Below are 19,672 nucleotides of genomic sequence, written 5' to 3'. Positions count from 1 at the left end.
CTATGGTATATGACACGTGAACGCTGAACCTTTTAAAAACATAACCCCCCTGGAGCTGGAGCAATAGCACAGCGGGTAGGGCATTTGCCTTGCACGCGTCCGACCCGGGTTCGATTCCCAGCATCCCATATGGTCCCCCAAGCACCGCCAGGAGTAATCCTGAGTGCAGAACCAGGAGTAATCCCTGAGCGTTGCTGGGTGTGATCCAAAAAGCAAAATAAAATAAAATAAATAAATAAAACATAACCTCCCCCAAACAAAACAAAAACCATAAAACCCAAGGACAAAGCAGCCCGGCCCGCCAGGAGAAGCAAACCCGGTCTAGGTCGCCATCGTGTGGTCAGTTTGTATATTGCACCTCGGCTAGGCCTGAGTTCATCAAGGTGACAGGTAAAATCTTGGGCCATCGAAAGCCTCCTAAAGGTGCAACCCCCCCCCCCAGACTTGTTTTTCAAACAAAGAAACGTTTCCTTGTCTCTTTCCCCTTCAAACAAAAGTTGCTGCACTCAGTAAAAAAAATTACGCCGATAAGGCAGGAGAGATGGTACAGTAGGGAGGATGCTTGCTTTGCCTGAAGCAGACCCGGGTTCGATCCGGTGGCACCCCAGATGGTCTCCCAAGCTATCCAGAAGTAATTTTTTTGGGGGGGAAGGGTCACGCCTGGAGATGCAGAGGGGTCACTTCTGGCTCATGCACTCAGGAATTACCCCTGGCGGTGCTCAGGGGACCCTGTGGGATGCTGGGAATTAACCCCGGGTTGGCTGTGTGCAAAGCAAACGCCCTACCTGCTGTGCTATCGCTCCAACCCCTAGCCAGGAGTAATTTCTGAGCACAGAGTCTGGAAAAAAAACTCTAAGCATTGCTAGGTCTGGGTATCCCCTGCTCAAAATTAAAAAAAAAAAACATTTTATCAGTGGACTAGAAAAATGTTTAATTTCTTCGGCCAGACAGACAGTATAAGAGCTGAGGTACTTGACTTGCATGTGACTAGAGTTGGAATATCGGGACTCCATATGGTCCCTGAACTCCGAACATCGCCAGGGGTCACACCTGACCACAGCTGTGAACAAAACTCCCAAATTTTTTGCTTTTTGGAGGTCACACCTGGCGATGCTTAAAGGTCACTCCTGACTCTGCACTCAGGAATCACTCCTGGTGCTTGGGGGACCCTGTGGGATGCTGAGAATTGAACACGGGTCTGCCGTGTGCAAAGAAAATGCCCTCCTCACTGTATTATTTCTCCAGCCCCCAACCCTCCCCTAAATTTTTTTTTAATTTTTTTTGCTTTTTGGGTCACACCTGGCCATGCACAGGAGTTACTCCTGGTTCATGCACTTAGGAATTACTCCTGGTGGTGCTCGGGGACCATATGGGATGCTGGGAATCGAACTCCATGCAAGGCAAATGCCCTACGTGCTGTGCTATTGCTTCAGCGCCCCCCCCCCGCCCAATTTTTTAGTTTAGTTCTCATTTCATTTCATTTTTTCATTTCATCATCCTGTTATTCGTCGATTGCCTCGAGCAGGCCCCAGTAACGTCTCTTTCATTCTAGCCCTGAGATTATATTCAAGGCTATTTAGGAGAATGAGACCCATCATTGTTACTGGTATTTGGCATATTGGGTATGCCACGGGGAGTTTGCCAGACTCTGCCCTGTGGGCAGGCTACATTCGATAGCCTGCAAGTTTGTCCAAAGTAGGAATGAGATAATAAGATGTTATAATAAGATGTTGTGCGGCTGCAAATGCAGCCGCGCGGTTCCAGGAGCTGGATTTTATAGTCTCTGAGTCTTGGCCGCTGATGGGATTACACGGCGCCAGGGGGCCAGGTGGTGGGTGTGACCCCCGCCTACTGGAATTTGGAGGATCTGGGTGGAAGATGCTCGACTCCAATTCGAGTAGGCTTGGAGGTCTCGGCCCCGGAACCCGCGTGGCTTTGTCCCTCTGCCAGTACCTTCCTGTGTGCGGAGAGTGGTCTCAGCATGGTGGTGGCTGGTCCTGGAGGTCTTCGGCTGCCAGAGCCCTGGTCGGGGTGGGGAGGAAAGCTCAACCCGCTCCCTTCCAAGGGACCCCGGCGAGGAACAGCCAGGCGCAGGGGCAGGAGACTGACTGCACTGTTCTCGTCCGGGATCTGGATTTTATAGTCTCTGAGTCTTGGCCGCTGATGGGATTACACGGCGCCAGGGGGCCAGGTGGTGGGTGTGACCCCCGCCTACTGGAATTTGGAGGATCTGGGTGGAAGATGCTCGACTCCAATTCGAGTAGGTTCTCAACCAGTGTTTTTTAGGGATGTGGTTAATAAGGGGTTTATTTTGTTTGTTTGATTTTTTTTTTTTTTTGCTTTTTGGGTCACACCCGGAGATGCTCAGGGGTTACTCCTGGCTCATGCACTCAGGAATTACTCCTGGCGGTGCTCAGGGGACCATATGGGATGCTGGGACTCGAACCTGGGTCGGCCATGTTGGCTGCGTGCAAGGCAAATGCCCTACCCGCTGTGCTATCACTCCAGCCCCTTGTTTGTTTGATTTTGTTCTTGCTCCTGGCTCTGCACTCAGGAATCACTTCTGGAGGGCTCAGGGGACCCTATGAGGGTGCCAGGGATTGAACCCAGGTCAGCTGAAAGCAAGTTAAGTGCTCAGCCCACTGCACTATCGCCCCAGGCCCTGTATTTCACTGTTGCTGGGAGTGATGTCTGGTTCAGTTTCTTTGGAAAACAGTATGAGGCACATCTCAGTCCTTAGTTTTCCAAAAGCATTTTCTAACTATCCCTAAGAATCTGAAGGTGGGACCTGAGCGATAGTACAGCGAGGAGGGCATTTGCCTTGGACACGGTCGACCCGGGTTCGATCCCTGGCATCCCAGAGGGTCTCCCGAGCATGGCCAGGAGTGATTTCTGAGTGCAGAGTCAGGAGGAATCCCTGACGCTGTTTTATTTCTTCTTTTCATCATTCATTAAACAGCAGATTTCACAAAAACTGTCAGGGCACTGGTTTGGTTTTGGTTTTGGTCTTTTTTTTTTTTGAGTCTTACTTTTTTGTGTTTGCGGGGGGTCACACCCAGCGAGGTTCAGGGTTTACTCCTGGTTCTCTGTTCTCAGGGATCATTCCTAGCCGTGCATGGGGGACTCTATGTGGTGCTGGGGATTGAACCCAGGACATTCTTCAGCTATTTTATTATAGTCGGAGGTATTCAAACAGTTGAGATGAAGTCCACTAGCTAAGACAAGGCTAATCCCTTCCTCTTTTCCTGCTTATCCTCAGAGCTGCAGGAGTCGCGCGCGCGTTAATGAGTTTAAGAGAATTGAATGCAAGGGCACGGATTACCTAGAAGATTAGGTCCCAGGTGAGTGATGTAAAAATGACCTGCAGAGTTCCTTTCTTTCCAGAACCAGCAAAATCAGGGGGGTCTTCGTTGAACTAGGTACTTCCTTCCCGACAGGAGTAAATTAAGAGATGTTCCAGTTTTTAGATAATCCTTCGTAAGAGAGAAGAACATCTAAGGGAGCTGGAGAAACAGTACAGTGGGTGAGATGCCTATCTTGGGGCCAGAGTCATAGCACAAGGGGGAGGGCGTTGGTCTTGCAATGCTGCGACCCGGGTTCGATCCCCGGCATCCCCTAGGGTCCCCCGAGCACCGCCAGGAGTGATTCCGGAGTGCAGAGCCAGGAGTAACCCCAGAGCATCACAGAGTGTGACCCCCCAGAAGCCAAAAAAAATTAAGATAAATTAAAAAAAAAAAGATGCTTGTCTTGCACAAGGCTCACTCGGGGCTGATCCCGAGCACTGAGCCAGGAGTCAGTGCCGAGCCCAGCCAGGCAGGGCCTCCAAGCCAAACACCCAAGCCGCGGCACTTGGACTGTGTGCAGGAACATCTGTCCAGGGGTGCCCGGGAGGCGCGTGCAAGGCGGAACCTTCGTTCCTGGGCTCCGAGTTTCCCGCGACCCCGACCCCTCCGCGGCCCCGTGGCCCGAGCCGGGAACAGGTTCCGGGGTCAGGTCTAGTCATTTCAACCACAGATGGCCGGAGAAGGAAGTTTCTCCACGCAGGGTCGCCCCCGATCGCAGGGCACTCAGTGGACAGTGCCCCCAGCTCCGGGACAAGCACTGAGACGCGTTCCCCCGAGCCCGGGCCCGGCACCCGCGCGCCCCGCCCCTCTCGCGCCTCGCCCCGCCCCCATGCCCTCGCTGTCCTATCAGCGTTCGCTCCCCGTTCCCAAACTCGCACCTCGCCCCGCCCTCACTCCCTCGCTGTCCTATCAGCGTTCGCGCACCGCCCCGTTCTCCCGCCCCCAGGGCTTTCGCGCACATCGCCCCGCCCTCACTCCCTCGCTGTCCTATCAGCGTTCGCGCACCGCCCCGTTCTCCCGCCCCCAGGGCTTTCGCGCACATCGCCCCGCCCCCAAGCCCTCGCTGTCCTATCAGCGTTCGCACACCGCCCCGTCCTCACGCCCTCGCGGCCCTATCGCGTGCGGGGCCGCGAAGCCCCGCCCCTTGCGCAAGCTCCCTTGACGCCCCGCCCCCGCCAGCAGGCCGCCCCGCCTCCTCGCCCTAGCCATCCTATCAGCGTCCGCGTGTCGCCCCGCCCTCAAGCCCTCGGCGCCCTATCAGCGTGCGCGCACCGCCCCGACAGCCACGCCCCCTTGGAGCCACGCCCCCACGCCGCTGCAGCTCCGGCCCCGCGCACGCCGCCCTCCGCATCCGTTGATCCTCGACCCCTCTCCGCGCGATCGCAGGGATCCGGGGCGACCGAGTTCGGGTTCCGGGAGGCCGGAGGGAGCCAGGGAGCCGGGGTGGGCCGGAGCTTGCCTCGGAGGGTCGCGGAGCCGGGCCCCGCGCGCCCATGGCCTCGCCCTTCCCGCCCGCCGGGGCCGGCCCGGGCGACAGCGGCGGGGAGCTGAGCTCGGGGGACGAGTCTGGGGACGCCGAGGTCGGGGCGTCCCGGGGTCTGGCCGAGCTGTTCGAGCAGGCGGCGGCGCACCTGCAGGGCCTGGTGCAGGTGGCGAGCCGGGAGCAGCTCCTGTACCTGTACGCCAGGTACAAGCAGGTGAGCGCCCCTGGGGGGTCTTGGCGTTGCCCCGGAACCCAGATGCAGGGGTGGGTGGTCGCGTAGCTCCGGGAACAAGTTGAAGGGGTGCGTGGTCGCGTTGCCCTGGAACCCAGCTGCAGGGGTGCGTGGTCGCGTAGCTCCGGGAGCAATTTGCAGGGGTGCGTGATTCCTGTTGCTCTGCAGGGGTGGGTGGTCGCGTTGCTCCAGCACCCAGTTGCAGGACTGCGACCATGCACCCCTGCAGCTGGGTTCCAGGGCAACGCAACCCAGTTGCAGAACTGCGTGGTCGCGTTGCCCCGGAACCCAGTGGCAGGGGTGTGTGGTCGCGTTGCTCTGGGACCAAGTTGCAGGGGTGCGTGGTCGTGTTGCTCTGCAGGGGCGGGTGGTCGCGTTGCCCCGGAACCCAGTGGCAGGGGTGCATGGTCGCGTTTCCCTGGAACCCAGCTGCAGGGGTGCATGGTCCGGTTGCTCTAGAACCCAGTTGCAGGACTGCGTGGTCGTGTGTCCCCGGAACCCAGTTGCAGGGGTGCGTGGTCGCTTGGTCCAGAACCCAGTTTGCTCTGCGCGGGGACCCGGCTGCTTTCGGGGCACGGTGAGGTCCCGCGGGATCTGTGACTGTGTCTTCTGTCACTTCCTGTGTCTTCTCAAACTCGGGGCATCCTGGTCACCCCCCTCCGGATTCTGAATGCGCTGCCTTGCTTTTGAAAGGGCCACAGGCAAGCGGGGATGTTAGGGGCCTCAGGTCGCTTATTTGTCCACTTGTCCATGCATTAGACCATTTGCATTATCGTTGCTATTTGGGGGGCTATTTTTGGGGGGTGCAGGTGCTTGGTGCTCCCTGGTGCTTAACCCCCCTGGGCTCTTCTGTGCAGAACATGTACTCCAGCTTCATTACTCTCATGATATGATTGCCATATTTGGTCGTGACGGTTTCATTTTGCCCCTAAACATCTTAGACTGACTTATGGTTTTGTTGTTGTTGTTGTTTGTTTGTTTGTTTTTGGCTTTTTGGGTCACACCCAGCGATGCTCACGGATTTCTCCTGGCTCTGCACTCAGAAATTACTCCTGGCGGTGCTTGGGGGGACCCTAGGGGATGCTGGGGATTGAACCCAGGTCGGCCGCATGCAAGGCACATGCCCTCCCCGCTCTGCTATCATCGCTCCAGCCCGACTCATGTTTTGATGGGATAAACTTGTCTGTTCCATACAACTCTGAAAACGTTAGCGTGAAGTGAAGTCCCAGGTGAAGGAATGACTTTCTTGCCTCAGAAAGGAAAAGTAAGCTGGAGGAGAGCAGATAACTCTGGGCCTTGGGTACTGCAGAAAAATCCATCCCGAGTGGATCAGAGAACGTGGAAAACAGTGAGAGTAATGCAAAGCCCTGAAGGAACAGTCTCAGCAAAGAGGTGGCCGGCACCCAGGTCTTATATATGTAAAAGCAGAAGAACGAACAAGAATATCTTTCGGTGGGGCCAGAGCCATAGCGCAGCTGGTAGGACATTTGCCTTGCATGCGGCCGACCCGGGTTCGATCCCCGGCATCCCACAAGGTCCCCCGAGCACCGCCAGGAGTGATTCCTGAGTGCAGAGCTAGGAGTAATCCCTGTGAATCACCGGGTGTGACCCAAAAAGCAAAAAAAAAAGCAAAAGCGTTGGGTCTGGCCTGAGGGGATCCCTGGAGCCTCAGGGCGCTTCCAGGGACCCTTTATGGAGTCCAGCCCAGCCTGTCGGGGACCCTTAACTCTCTTGGGGACCCTTGAGTCGGTGAGATTCTGAGTGATCTCTTTCCTTTTTTCTTTTTCTTCTCCTTTCACTTTCTCTTTCCCTTTCTTTTCTTTCCTTTTTTATTCTTTTTTTTTTCCATAGCTCAGGGATCATTCCTGCTGAATGCATGCAGGGGTGTGTGTGTGTGTGTCTGTGTGTGGGGGGGGGAGGGGGGGGAGATAGTGAGCAGTGTCAGGGATCGAACCCCAGACCCCGCAACTTATTCCCATTCCTGTCTTGTCAGGCCGAATCAGCCCATCATGTCCTTGTCGTAAGGTAAAGGTAAGGTAAAGGCCCTCCCGTTGATCATCGATTTGCTCGAGCGGGCCCAGGAACGTCTCCATTGGAGACTTTGTTGTTACTGTGTCTGGCATATCGAATACTCTCGGTAGCTTGCCGGGCTCTCCTTGTTGTAATTTTTATTTATTTTGCCTCGTACTATGTATTTCCCCAATTTTAAAAATGATTCAGGGCTGGAGCTGGAGCAATAGCACAGCGGGGAGGGCGTTTTGCCTTGCACGCGACTGACCCGGGTTCGATTCCCAGCATCCCATAGGGTCCCCTGAGCACCGCCAGGGATAATTCTTCCTGAGTGTAGAACAAGGAGGAACCCCTCTGCATTGCCGGGTGTGACCCAAAAAGCAAAGAAATAAATAAATAAAAATGATTGAGGGAAGCTCTGTTTTTTTTTTTTTTTTTTTTTGCTTTTGCTTTTTGGGTCACACCTGGTGATGCTCAGGAGTTGCTCCTGGCTCTGCACTCAGGAATGACTCCTGGCAGTGCTCAGGGGACCTTATGGGATGCCGGGGATCGAACCTGGGTCAGCCGCGTGCCAGGCCAACGCCCTCCCCACTGTGCTGTTGCTCGGGCCCCAGCTCTGTGTTCTCAAACCACACATCCTGCAGGGAGAGGAGCTGTCTTTGGAGCTGGATGAATTTGAGGTCTTGAGGTCTGAGCTAGAAGCTATAGGAATGTGTGTTGTGAGGGTCCTCCTGGTTGGCCCCCTGGATTTGAACTTTGGACCCCTCCCCTAAACCATGTCGGTGATTTTCATCTGTGGACCCCCTTAGGCTACACACAGAGGCCTGAAGGTAGATCATGGTTCTCCTTGCACAGTGCTCCCTGGGTTGGCTTTGGGGGGGGTGTTAATCTTGTAAAGGTTCTGGGGGACCTTTTGTTTGTCACTTATCATCCCAAGGCTTTCAGACAAGGGTGAATTATTCAGGAAGCATTCACTGATTCCAGCCTGGCACCATTGATGGCTGTATAACTAAACCTCTCCGAGTGACGATCACGGTCACGACCATCCTGTTGTTCGTCGATTGCCTCGAGCAGGCACCAGTAACGTCTCCTTCGTCCTAGCCCTGAGATTTTAAAAAGTACCACATTCAAGGCTCTTTCAGGGTTAGGAGAATGAGACCCATCATTGTTACTGGTATTTGGCATATTGGGGACGCCACGGGGAGTTTGCCAGACTCTGCCGTGTGGGCAGGTTGCATTAGGTAGCCTGCCAGTTTGTCCAAAGTAGGAATGAGATAATAAGATGTCACTTCCGGGAGCTGGGTTTTATAGTCTCTGGGTCTTGGCCATTGATGGGATTACACGGCACCAGGGGGCCAGTTGGTGGGTGTGACCCCTGCCTACTGGAAGATGGAGGATCTGGGTGGAGGATGCTCAGCCCCGATCCAAGCAGGCTTGGAGATCTCAGCCCCGGGACCCGCATGCCTTTGTTCCTCTGCCGGTACCTTCATGCCTGCAGAGAGTGGTCTCAGCATGGTGGTGGCTGGTTCTGGAGGTCTTTGGCGGGTTGAGTTTTCCTCTCCACCCTGACCAGGGCTCCGGCAGCTGAAGACCTCCAAGTGACATTCTTTTTTTATTTTTTTAAATTTTGGGTGACACCCGGCGATGCACAGGGGTTCCTCCCGGATCTGCACTCAGGAATCACTACGGCGGTGCTCGGGGGACCATATGGGATGCTGGGAATCGAACCCGGGTTGGCTGCGTGTAAGGCAAATGCCCTCCCCGCTGTGCTATCACTCCAGCTCTCTCCAAGTGATATTCTTTTTGTTTTATTTTGCTTGGGAGCCACGCTAAGCAGTGCTCAGGGGTTGTTCCTGGCTCTGCACTCAGGAATTACTCCTAGTGGTGCTCAGGGGACCCTATGGGATGCTGGGAATCGAACCTGGATTTGCTGGAGCAAGGCAAACACCCCGCCTGGCCCCTCCAAAGGCCCCTGCCAATGACAATTTTGTTGTTTTTGTTTGTTTTGTTTTGTTTCCTGGCTCAGGACATTTCCCGTTAGGGAATCAGTCGAACAAAACTCGATCCAAATTCACAGTTTCATTGGCGGTTTCCAGGAAAAGCATTTGTGTTAAACTCTTTGAGGGCTGTTGTGGGGGGGCCACGCCCGGCAGTGCCCAGGGCTGACTCCTGACTCTGCACTCAGGATTCACTCCTGGCGGGCTCGGGGGTCCTTTTGAGGTGCCGGGGGTTGAACCCGGGCTGGCCACATCCTTACAAGGCAGGTGCCCTGCCCACTGAGCTATCTCTCTGGCCCCCGTTTGGGTTTCCCTGAGTTGCTAGGTGAGTAATCTTTTTTTTTGGGGGGGGGTCAAACCCGGCGATGCACAGGGGTTACTCCTGGCTCTGCACTCAGGAATGACTCCTGGCGGTGCTTGGGTGACTCTATGGGATGCTGGGAATCGAACCTGGGTCGGCTGCATGCAAGGCAAACGCCCTCCCTGCTGTGCTATCGCTCCAGCCCCGAGTCGTCTGGACAGTTTGTTTGGATGGACGAGGTTGGCATTCAGTCCCAATCGAGTGCCAGCATTTTTTAATCGGGATTGGTCTCCTTCTCCTTCCCACCCCGCCGCCCCCCCCCGACACACACACACACACACACACACACACACACACACACACAGTGATGTGCTTCTCCTGTACATCAGTGGTGTTGAGTACGGCCTGGAAGGAATTCTAAAGTGTTAAGTAGGGGAATGCAGCTGGAGTTGAATTTTTAACTGGATGGTGACTTTGGGGTCCAGAGGCATCCCTGCAGCTTTGTTGCTCTCTTCCAAGATTTATTTGTGAGTCTCTGGATACGGCGCCAGAGGCAGTTCATGGGCGTGACTGCCAGGCTCCAGGAAGAGCAGGGGAGGTCGCCCATCCCCGACTCCGTGAGAACCGGGAGATTTCAGTCACAAATGCCGCATGCCTGAGTTTTTCAGCGAGCTGCCTCCTTTATACCATGGTATTAGCGCTTCTTAGTGTCTGCCTGTAATTCAGCCAAAGCAACATAAGATCGTGGGTAGAATGCCAGAGTATGATGGTGCCGTCTGCCTTTTTTTCTTTTTCTTTTTTTTCTTTTGGCTAGAGACTAGATCTTTCTCTTTCAGACAAATCCATCGTTGCACCACGTGAGAAGCTTATTATTTGCAACGAAATGCAGATGTTTCAAAATGTTTTCATTTCTGGGGGGCTAGAGCAACAGTACAACCTTGGAGGGCACTTGCCTTGCACGTGGCTGACCCAGTTCGATCCCCGACATCCCATAGGGTCCCCCGAGCCCTGCCAGGAATAATTCCTGAGTGCAGAGCTAGGAATAATCCCTGAATGTCGCTGGGTGTGACCAAAAAAAAAAAAAACCAGGAAAAAAAGATTTTCCAATTTATTCTTACTTGTAAATATTGATGGCTTTAACTCACATAACAAGGTCTTTGGGGACCATACCCAATCCAGTCTTGGGGCTGGAGCGATAGCACAGCAGGTAAGGGCGTTTGCCTCGCACACAGCCAACCCGGGTTCGATTCCTCCGCCCCTCTTTGAGAGCCCGGCAAGCTATTGAGAGTATCTCGCCCGCACGGCAAAGCCTGGCAAGCTACCCGTGACATAATCAATACGCCAAACACAGTAACAACAAGTCTCACAATTTGTTGTGAGACGTTACTGGTGCCCGCTCGAGCAAATCGATGAACAGCGGGAGGACAGTGCAGTACTGCCCAATCTTGGAAGTTAGGGGAGGCCAGATGCTACAAGAATCAGCAGTACTACAAATTCTGATACACTAAACTGGAAAACTTTCTCATTGCATGTTTCAAAATTCTTTAGGGGCTGGAGAGATAGCACAGCGGGGAGGGCGTTGGCCTTGCACGCGGCCGACCTGGGTTCGATTCCCAGCATCCCCTATGGTCCCCCGAGCACCGCCAGGAGTAACTCCTGAGTGCAGAGCCAGGAGGAACCCCTGTGCATCGCTGGGTGTGACCCAAAAAGCAAAAAAATAAAAATAAAATAAAAATTCTTTATTACGAAAGGTGATAAGGGTTGTGTAATATGTATAATTTGCCTATACTAGAATGATAGCACAGTGGTAGGGCGTTTGCCTTGTACGCAGCCAGCCTGGCCGAGCCGGGTTCGATTCCTCCGACCCTCTCAGAGAGCCCGGCAAGCTCCCGAGAGTATCTCGCCCGCACGGCAAAGCCTGGCAAGCTCCCCGTGGCGTATTCGATATGCCAAACACAGTAACAACAAGTCTCACGATGGAGACGTTACTGGGCCCGCTGGAGAAAATCGACGAACAACGGGAGGACCGTGACCGTGACTATTGGCTAAATTAGGAATGAATTTTCAGCCCGATTTTTAATACGTGGTGGTGTTAACCTGTTAATGCAGTTAGCCAAAACAGTGTGGCTTTATTAGAGTTAATTTTTATCGGCTTTGGCAATAATTGTTCAATTTCGCTACTCCGTCTGGCTACAAATCATTTCTAACCTATAGCTTGCTAAGTAAAAAATGACCGATTAGAAAACAGAGTTCCGCTGACATTTCTTTGAAAAATGAACTATCGATTTTTCTCCTCCTCCATCTAGGTCAAAGTTGGAAATTGTAATACTCCTAAACCAGGCTTCTTCGATTTTGAAGGCAAACAGAAATGGTAAGAAATTCCGGGACCCTTGCTGCGGGCTTTGGGGGTGCTTTGCGTGTGTCGGAATCAGTTGGGAGCAGATTGAAGAATTATTTTTCTGTTAATCCCTCCACGCACGTAACCTTCCGCCCTGAGCTCGGGCAACTGGGGGTGAGATTAAAAGGATCCGCTTGTTGGGGCTGGAGCGATAGCACAGCGGGGAGGGCGTTGGCCTGGCACGTGGACGACCCGGGTTCGATTCCCAGCATCCCATCGGGTCCCCTGAGCACCACCAGGAGTGATTCCTGAGCGCAGAGCCAGGAGTCAGCCCTGAGCATCGCCGGGTGGGACCCAAAAAGCAAAAAAAAGGAAAAAAGGATCCACATGCCACTCACCCTCTCAAGACACCGGGGCAGGAGTGGCACCTCTGTGGTCCCACGCTTAGCGGTCACCACACGTCCCCTCCGAGGAGCCTGGGGAAGGTGGCCCGGGGCCGGGTGGGTATGATATTCCCTTGCCTCGCTTTACCTCCTTGTCGCCTGGAAAGCGTTGGTCATAACTTCCAAGTCCTGTCCATTTCCTTCCCGAATTCCCGAATTCCCAAGACCCCCCCCCCCCCCCCCCCATGGGCCAGGGAGAAGGCCCAGAGCTGACCACGGGCTATCGGGGCTGGGAGTGAGCCCAGAGCCACGGCCGGGTGTCGGCCAAACACCCCTCCCCCAGGAGAAGGGAACTCTGGTCCCTTGGTGCCTCTGACCATCGCTAGGTCGAAAGGGAGAAACTTCTGGAGTCTTAGAAGGAAGGACGGGAAGGCTGGTCTCAGAAACCATCAACTGGGGCCGGAGCGATAGCACAGCGGGGAGGACGTTTGCCTTGCATGCGGCTGACCCGGGTTCGATTCCCGGCATCCCATAGGGTCCCCCGAGCACCGCCAGGAGTGATCCCTGAGTGCAGAGCCGGGAGTCAGCCCTGAGCATTGTCGGATGGAACCCAAAAAGCAAAGAAAAAAAAAAAGAAACCATCAATAGAGATGTGGAAAGATGGCTTTCTGGAAACTTCCAGAGCAGCGTGGCTCCGAGCCGGCCCTGAGACACTGGCCATCTCCTTGCTCTGTGAGCCACCCAGAGATCACCCAGAGCTGCAGCAAGGGGGTGGCCCTTTGTGGCGGGAGAGAAGGGGCCACCCTGAGTGGTGTAGGGCTGAGCTGATGCTGCTATCGGCTGGGCCCGGCTCAGCATCCCCCCCTTGGGCCTCACACCTCCATTTCTTTTCTTTTCTTTTCTTTTTTTGATTATTTTTTTTTGCTTTTTGGGTCCCACCTGGCGATGCTCAGGGCTGACTCCTGGCTCTGCACTCAGGGATCACTCCTGGCGGTGCTCAGGGGACCCTAGGGAATGCTGGGGGTCGAACCCAGGTCCGCTGCGTGCAAGGCCAACGCTCTCTCCTCTGTGCTATCCCTCCAGACCCACCCCTCAATTTCCTGGTCCCCACCCAAGGCCTGAGGCCCAGGGCTGGCCGAAGCCAGGAGGGGGGTGGGCAGTGCCTTCTCACGACCCCCCGTGGGTGATCTGTGTCCCATGGGGCATGTTGGTGGTGGTGGTGGGGACAGTTCCTGGTGGCCTGGGGACCTGGCTTCTCTGTCCCCTGGGTCTCACATTCTCCACGGTAGTGCCCGAGCTGTGCCAAGACCCGCCAGGGGCATCGTGTGTGTTGGGGATGGGGGCATCAGGGTAGAAACTTTGGCCCAGACTCGCGGGTGGGGGGGGGGCGTGGGTGGGTGGGTGGTCGCGGGCGTCCCGCACCCACCTGGTGTGTTCTGTGTCGCAGGGAGGCCTGGAAGGCCCTGGGCGACACGTGTCCCGACCAGGCCATGCGCGAGTACGTCGCCGTCGTGAGGAAGCTCGACCCGGCCTGGGACCCGCAGGTGAGACCTGAGGGGGGCCTGGAAGGGATCGCGCCCCCCCACCCTGACCCCAGCCCGCGGCTCCCTGGACCCTGGCCACTTGCGGTCCAGCCTCGAGGTCACACTGGCCTCTGAGAGTCCAGGGAGAGTCCAGGGTTGGTTCCCTGGAGCAGGAGGCCGGGTACGGGCAAGGCCTGGGGCCGGTGCCCAGAACCGTTTCCACACCCCAGGAGTCTCGGTTCCGGATGTGACAGGATTAAACGCCCGCAGGGGCCGGCCTGGGGGCCTTTGTCCTCCCAAGTGACCGCAGCTGGCCACCCCCTCCACTAGCCTCTCCCCAGATCCCCTCAGCCCCGGGTTGCGCTGCCTTCCTGCTCTGCTTCCACAAGCGTGATGTCAGAGTTTAGAGGTGACGTCAGCGGTTGGACGTGACGTCAGCGGTTAGCTGTGATGTCATAGTTCAGATGTGCCGTCAGCAGTTGGCCATGATGTCACGTTTGGAAGCAACGTCGGCTTTTGCATGTGATGTCATACTTTGAACCCAGCGTCGGCGTTTGGACGTGACGTCAGCGGTTGGGCGTGACGTCATAGTTCGGGTGTGACGTCAGCGTCTGGACATGATGTTGGCGTTTGGATGCCCTGTGTGGGGGTGGGGGGGATTTTGTCTTCCTGTCCACTCACCGCCGTCATGGTCCTGGCCTCCTGGGCCAGCAGCCGGGCCTCCCCCGTCCCCGAGGCTGAAGGCCCACTGTCCCAGGTGCTGTCACGTGCCAGCGCTTCTAGGGAAAGCGTCGCCGCTAGGAGGCCAGAGCGTGTGCTGACGTCACTCCATCCGGTTCCCCTGCCGGGCAGAGGGGCCCTCGCTGGCCGGGACTGCGTCTCTGCACGGCCAAGGACACGGGACCCCTCAGATGGGCCTTCAGGAGCTCTTCTCGATTTGGGGGGAATGCTCCGCTTTCACGTGTTTTTGCGTGGGGCTGGAGCGATAGCACAGTGGGGAGGGCGTTGGCCTTGCACGTGGCCGACCCGGGTTCGATTCTCAGCATCCCATAGGGTCCCCCGAGCACCACCAGGAGTGATTCCCGAGTGCAGAGCTAGGAGTCGGCCCTGAGCATCATCAGGTACGACCCGAAAAGTTAAAAAAAAAGAAGTTTTTGCATGGGTCTGTACGGAGACACCCCCACTCAGAGTGTGCACAGCCTCTTTCAGGCTGAGGGATTGTTCGCTCCCTGCTACCCCCGTACACCTTCTTTGTTGCTGTTTAAAGTTCTGATCCTGGGTACTGGGTATTGTGTTGGTTTAGTTCGCCTTGGTTCCCCTTCACCTGAAATCAGCTCTCGGGGACAGGATGGTTTTTTCGCTTTTAGGTTTTTGGGGTTTTTTCTCTTTGGATCCCACCCGGTGATGCACAGGGCTTCCTCCTGGCTCTGCACTCAGGGATCACTCCTGGCGGTGCTCGGGGGACCCTCGGGGATGCCGGGGATCGAACCTGGGTCGGCCGCGTATAAGGCCAACGCCCTACCCGCTGTGCTATTGCTCCAGCCCCCGTTAATGACTTTCTGAGCCTCCTTCCCCCCCCACATCCGTTCTTTGGCATCTCACCGGGAGGCTGGGCTTTTTCCCCCCCTCCTTTCCCTTTCTTCCTTCCCTCATTGTCAAGAGCCCCAAGGGTCTGGGCTTGACTCTCCCTGCAAGCTAATAAGTTGGTGGTGGTGGCTGGTCCTCAGATCTGGGCGACAGCCAGGGTCCTTTGTTATTCACGGCAGGCCAATGCCAGGAGCCTGATTGGATTTGCATTGGCTGCCTGTGTCCCCCTAGATCCCAGGGGGGATGGTGCAGGTGGGTTCGACAGATTCCTCCATATGCTGAGGAGTGGGGGAGGAGGTGGAGGGGTGTGCAGGGGGGACCTTGTTGCAGGCCGAAGCTCTCATTGTCTCACCCAGCGTAGGTCTGTGCCCAGGACCCAGAGGCGGCCGGAAGAGGTTGCTCGGGGCCCGGCCGCATCCCCCGCTCCTGGGCACCTGTGTCCTGGTGGGTTTCCCTGGGGGTCCCCCAAACTCCCTGGGCCAAGCCAGCCCCTTTCAGGACCGAAGGAGCACTAGTAGCACTGGAGCACTGTCCTCCAGTTGTTCATCGATTTGCGCGAGCGGACCCAGTAACGTCTCCTTTTTGTGAGACTTTGTTGTGACTGTGTGTGGCATCTCGAATACGTCACGGGGAGCTTGCCAGGCTTTGTCGGGCGGGCAGGATACTCTCGGTAGCTTGCCGGGCTCTCCGAGAGGGGTGGAGGAATCGAACCCGGGTCGACCCGGTGGACTGTGTGCAAGGCAAACGCCCTACCCACTGTGCTGTCGCTCCAGCAGAGCAGAAAATGCATCCCAGAAATGCCCTTGCCTTTTTTATTTCCTTTTTGGGTCCCACCCGGCGATGCTCAGGGCTGACTCCCGGCTCTGCACTCAGGAATCACTCCTGGCGGTGCTCGGGGGACCCTAGGGGAGGCCGGGGATCGAACCTGGGTTGGCCGCATGCAAGGCGCTGTGTTATCGCTCCGGCCCCCTGGAAATGCCCTTTCTTAAATCAGTCAAACGGGAGGAGGCACCTGGACCCTCTCTGAAGCCCCCCCACCCTTGGGTGCAGTGTTGCCTGCTCTGGGCTTGGACCCCACCCCATCCCCGCTGTCTGAGTCCTTCCTCGGACTGTCCTGCCCAGTCCGCGGGGAATCGGAGGATTGGCATGAGGGGCCAGCCCACAATGGGGGTGAGGGGTGGGTATCCCTTAGCCTCTGGTCTGGGCTTTGTTCGTGGGCGCGGGCCTGGTAGTGCTCAGCCCAGGTGGGCCAGTGCTCAGTCGGCAGTGCTCAGGGCCCGGCTGGTGCCGGGGATTGCCCGGAACCGGCCCTTTCACCCTCATTCCTGCCCTTGGGGTGAGTGGGGGAACACGGCTCTTTTGGGGGTGGTCAGGCCAGAGCGGAGAAGAGCTCAGCTTCTCAAGGGCAGGGCACCCCAAGATGGTGGTGGAGGGTGGTGGGGAGTGGACAGTCTGGTGAGGGGGTGAGGTTGGAGCGGTGTATGCTGGACGCCTGTTGCAAACAGGGCAGAGATCACACCAGGAAACACCTCCAACCCCGCAATCCTTCATCTGGAGCGACTTTCTGGCTTGGGGAAGAGCACTGCTCACTGAGTCCGCCTATCAACGCCCCCGAATTTCTGTCCCGGGACCCCGGAGCCAGCCGAGCTCTGGGAAACGCCGGACTGCTCCCTGTCCCGAGGGGCACTGGGCGTCCAGATCTTTCCAGGCCCCCGGCTAAGTGATGGTGTGGGATCATTGCCGGTGGCACCACTGGCCCCTGGGCGCCGAGTCGGGCCCACCCTGCCCCTTCCCGGGGGTCCCCCAGGAGGGACATTCAGGCTCTTAGCCTAGGGGTGTCAGGAATTCCTCAAGGGTCCCATTCACTGGGTGTCAATGCCAGGAGGGGATGCAGGGACGCGGGGCTCTGTATCCACCACCCTGGGTGCAAGGAGGGTTGCGGGGCCCCGATTTGTCTGTGTTTGGGGTCACACGCTGCAGTGCTCACCCTGAATCCCGCCCCCCTTGATCCTTACTTGATGCTGGAGGATGTTCTCGTTGGCCCTTGCGCCCTGCAGTCCCTCGACCGGCCACCAGGGGGAGCAGAGTTCCACGTGAATAACCTATTCTCTAGACTCCCAATTCCTGGGGTTCTGGGTTTCACCAGTAGTTTTTGAGTCTATTCTCCCAATTTCTGGAGTTCTGGGTTTCACCAGTAGTTTTTTGGCGGCTGGTATATTGGGTAAGGTGCGTCCGACCAGGGTTTGATCCCCGGGAGTCCCATATGGCCCCCAGAGTGGTGCTGGTATAACCCAAAAACTTGGAGGAAAAAAAATTGTATCCAGTTATCTTTTGTGGCGTCTCTTGCCCTTTCAATGTTTTAAATCTCCCAGATCTGAGCTCAGCCCATGAACAGATCTCACTGGGCTGGTGGTATGAATATGGATTGTCCTTCATTAGATAGTTTTTGTGCATTGCCCGGAAAATAGGCACAACTTTTTTTTCTTTTTGGGTCACACCGGCGATGCTCAGAGGTTGACTCCTGGCTCTGCACTCAGGAATCACTCCTGGCGGTGCTCGGGGGACCCTAGGGGATTCTGGGAATCAAACTAGGGTGGGCTGCGTGCAAGGCAAATGCCCTACCCGCTGTGCTATTGCTCCAGCCCCATTACACCTTTTTTTTAATACCTTTTTAAATTTAAATACCTCTTAAAATTTAAAAAAAAACCTTTTTTTTTAAATACCTTTAAAAATTCAGTGAGCAGGGGCCAGAGCAATAGTACAGCGGCGAGGGCGCTTGCCTTGCACCTAGTATGGTCTCCTGAGCCTGCCAGGAGTGAGTCCTGAGCACAGAGCTGGGAGTCAGCCGTGAGCACAGAGTCAGGAGTAAGTCCTGAGCACAGAGCCAGGAGTCAGCTCTGAGCACTGAGCCAAGAGTCAGCCATGAGCACAGAGTCAGGAGTGAGTCCTGAACACAGAGCCAGGAGTCAGCCCTGAGCATCGCCCAGTGTGGCCCCCCCCCAAACAAAACAAAACAAGAAGAACCGTGGGAATAGTTGTAGGAAATTGGGCTAAGACCTCGTGTGCGTTGAACTCCGAACTTCTTCCCTCTTTCCTTTGTGTCAGGCTTGTTCCCTGTCACCCTATGTTTGGTTGGGTTTCCTGACTTTAGATTAATTGGATTGGATGTCGTGTTCTTGATGCAGGAGCAGACACGTTATTGCCATTTTCTTTTTATGATCGATTAAGTCTGCGGCGGGCAGAAAGAGGAAGAAGAGGCTTATGGAGGTCGGGAGATATTTGGGAAAGGCATTTTCCTGGGGTTGACTTTTGTTGACTTCAGGAATAATGCAGGAAAGTCCAAATTTCCTTGGCTGGACTATTTTCTTTAGGTAAATGAATGCTGTCCATGGAATGGACTCCAGGGGGCAGTGTTTCACAGTTTAAAGTTTCCGGGCTGCGAGGGTCCCCGGAACCCACCAGGGGTCATCCCTGAGTGCAGAGCTAGGAGTCAGCCCTGAGTACTGCTGATCTGATGCCCCAAAAACAAAATGGGTAGAAGAGTGATCTTTTTTATTATTCATGTTTTATTATTATTAGCATGTTTTAGTATTATATTTATTTTTGTATTTATTATTATCATGTTTTACTGTTATTCTATTATTGCTTATTACTTATGTTTTTTGGTAGGAATTTGCAATGGGGACGATTTAGAAGAAATATTTTACCCTTAATTTTGTAGAACAGCTGCTGTATAGAGCTATAGATATGTTTGTATGCAGTCATCAATGCGGACATTTGTTTCTCGATAAGAGGCCTGAGATTGTAAAAAAATATATTTTATTTATTTATTTGCTTTTTGGGTAACACCTGGCGATGCACAGGGGTTACTCCTGGCTTTGCACTCAGGAATCACTCCTGGCAGTGCTCAGGGGACCATATGGGATGCTGGGAATCGAACCCGGGTCGGCCACGTGCAAGGCAAACGCCCTACCCGCTGTGCTATCTCTCCAGCCCCACCCCCCAAATATTTTAATCTAGGAGCTCCCTGAACTTCAGTTTTGCTGAGGGTGGTTTGTAAATTTGTCATCTGAAGGTGTGTGTGTGGAAATAACTTGTTCAGTGTCAATAAATATAGAAAAGGGAGTTTGATGACATCCCTGAGAAAACTGATGCATTAAATAAAGCCTAAAAGATGGCAAAATTGGGACTGGAGTGATAGCACAGCAGGGAAGGGCGTTTGCCTTGCATGTGGCTGACCCGGGTTCGATCCCCGGCATCCCATGAGGTCCCCCGAGCACTGCCAGGAGTAATTCCTGAGTGCAGAGCCAGGAGGAGCCCCTGAGCATCGCTGGGTGGGACCCAAAAAGCTTAAAAAAAAAAAGGCAAAATTGTGGCTCTACATACGGTATTAACACCTCACCTCCCAAATAATTTTACGTTTACTGTTTATTTAAAAGAGGTACCCGAGAAGTTATGTGTGTCTCCATTTTTA

General features: G+C 55.1%; 1 protein-coding gene across 1 annotated transcript in view; it reads left to right on the top strand.

The window, feature by feature from the left end:
- Nucleotides 1-4,661: 4,661 nt before the first annotated feature.
- The window catches only part of ACBD6 (acyl-CoA binding domain containing 6), a 78,039-nt gene continuing 63,028 nt past the window's right edge, over nucleotides 4,662-19,672 (top strand). Inside the window, exons 1-3 of the mRNA XM_056108152.1 lie at nucleotides 4,662-5,041; nucleotides 11,674-11,738; nucleotides 13,536-13,632. Coding sequence (XP_055964127.1) covers nucleotides 4,838-5,041; nucleotides 11,674-11,738; nucleotides 13,536-13,632 — 366 coding nt within the window. The 5' untranslated portion in view covers nucleotides 4,662-4,837. The remainder of the gene's footprint in view (nucleotides 5,042-11,673; nucleotides 11,739-13,535; nucleotides 13,633-19,672) is intronic.

This window comes from Sorex fumeus, unplaced genomic scaffold (genome assembly GCF_029834395.1).
Source record: "Sorex fumeus unplaced genomic scaffold, SorFum_2.1 ptg000195l, whole genome shotgun sequence".
Classification (NCBI taxonomy): Eukaryota; Metazoa; Chordata; class Mammalia; order Eulipotyphla; family Soricidae; genus Sorex; species Sorex fumeus.
Note: the sequence above shows the minus strand (reverse complement) of the source record. Positions and strands in the feature narration are given on the sequence as shown.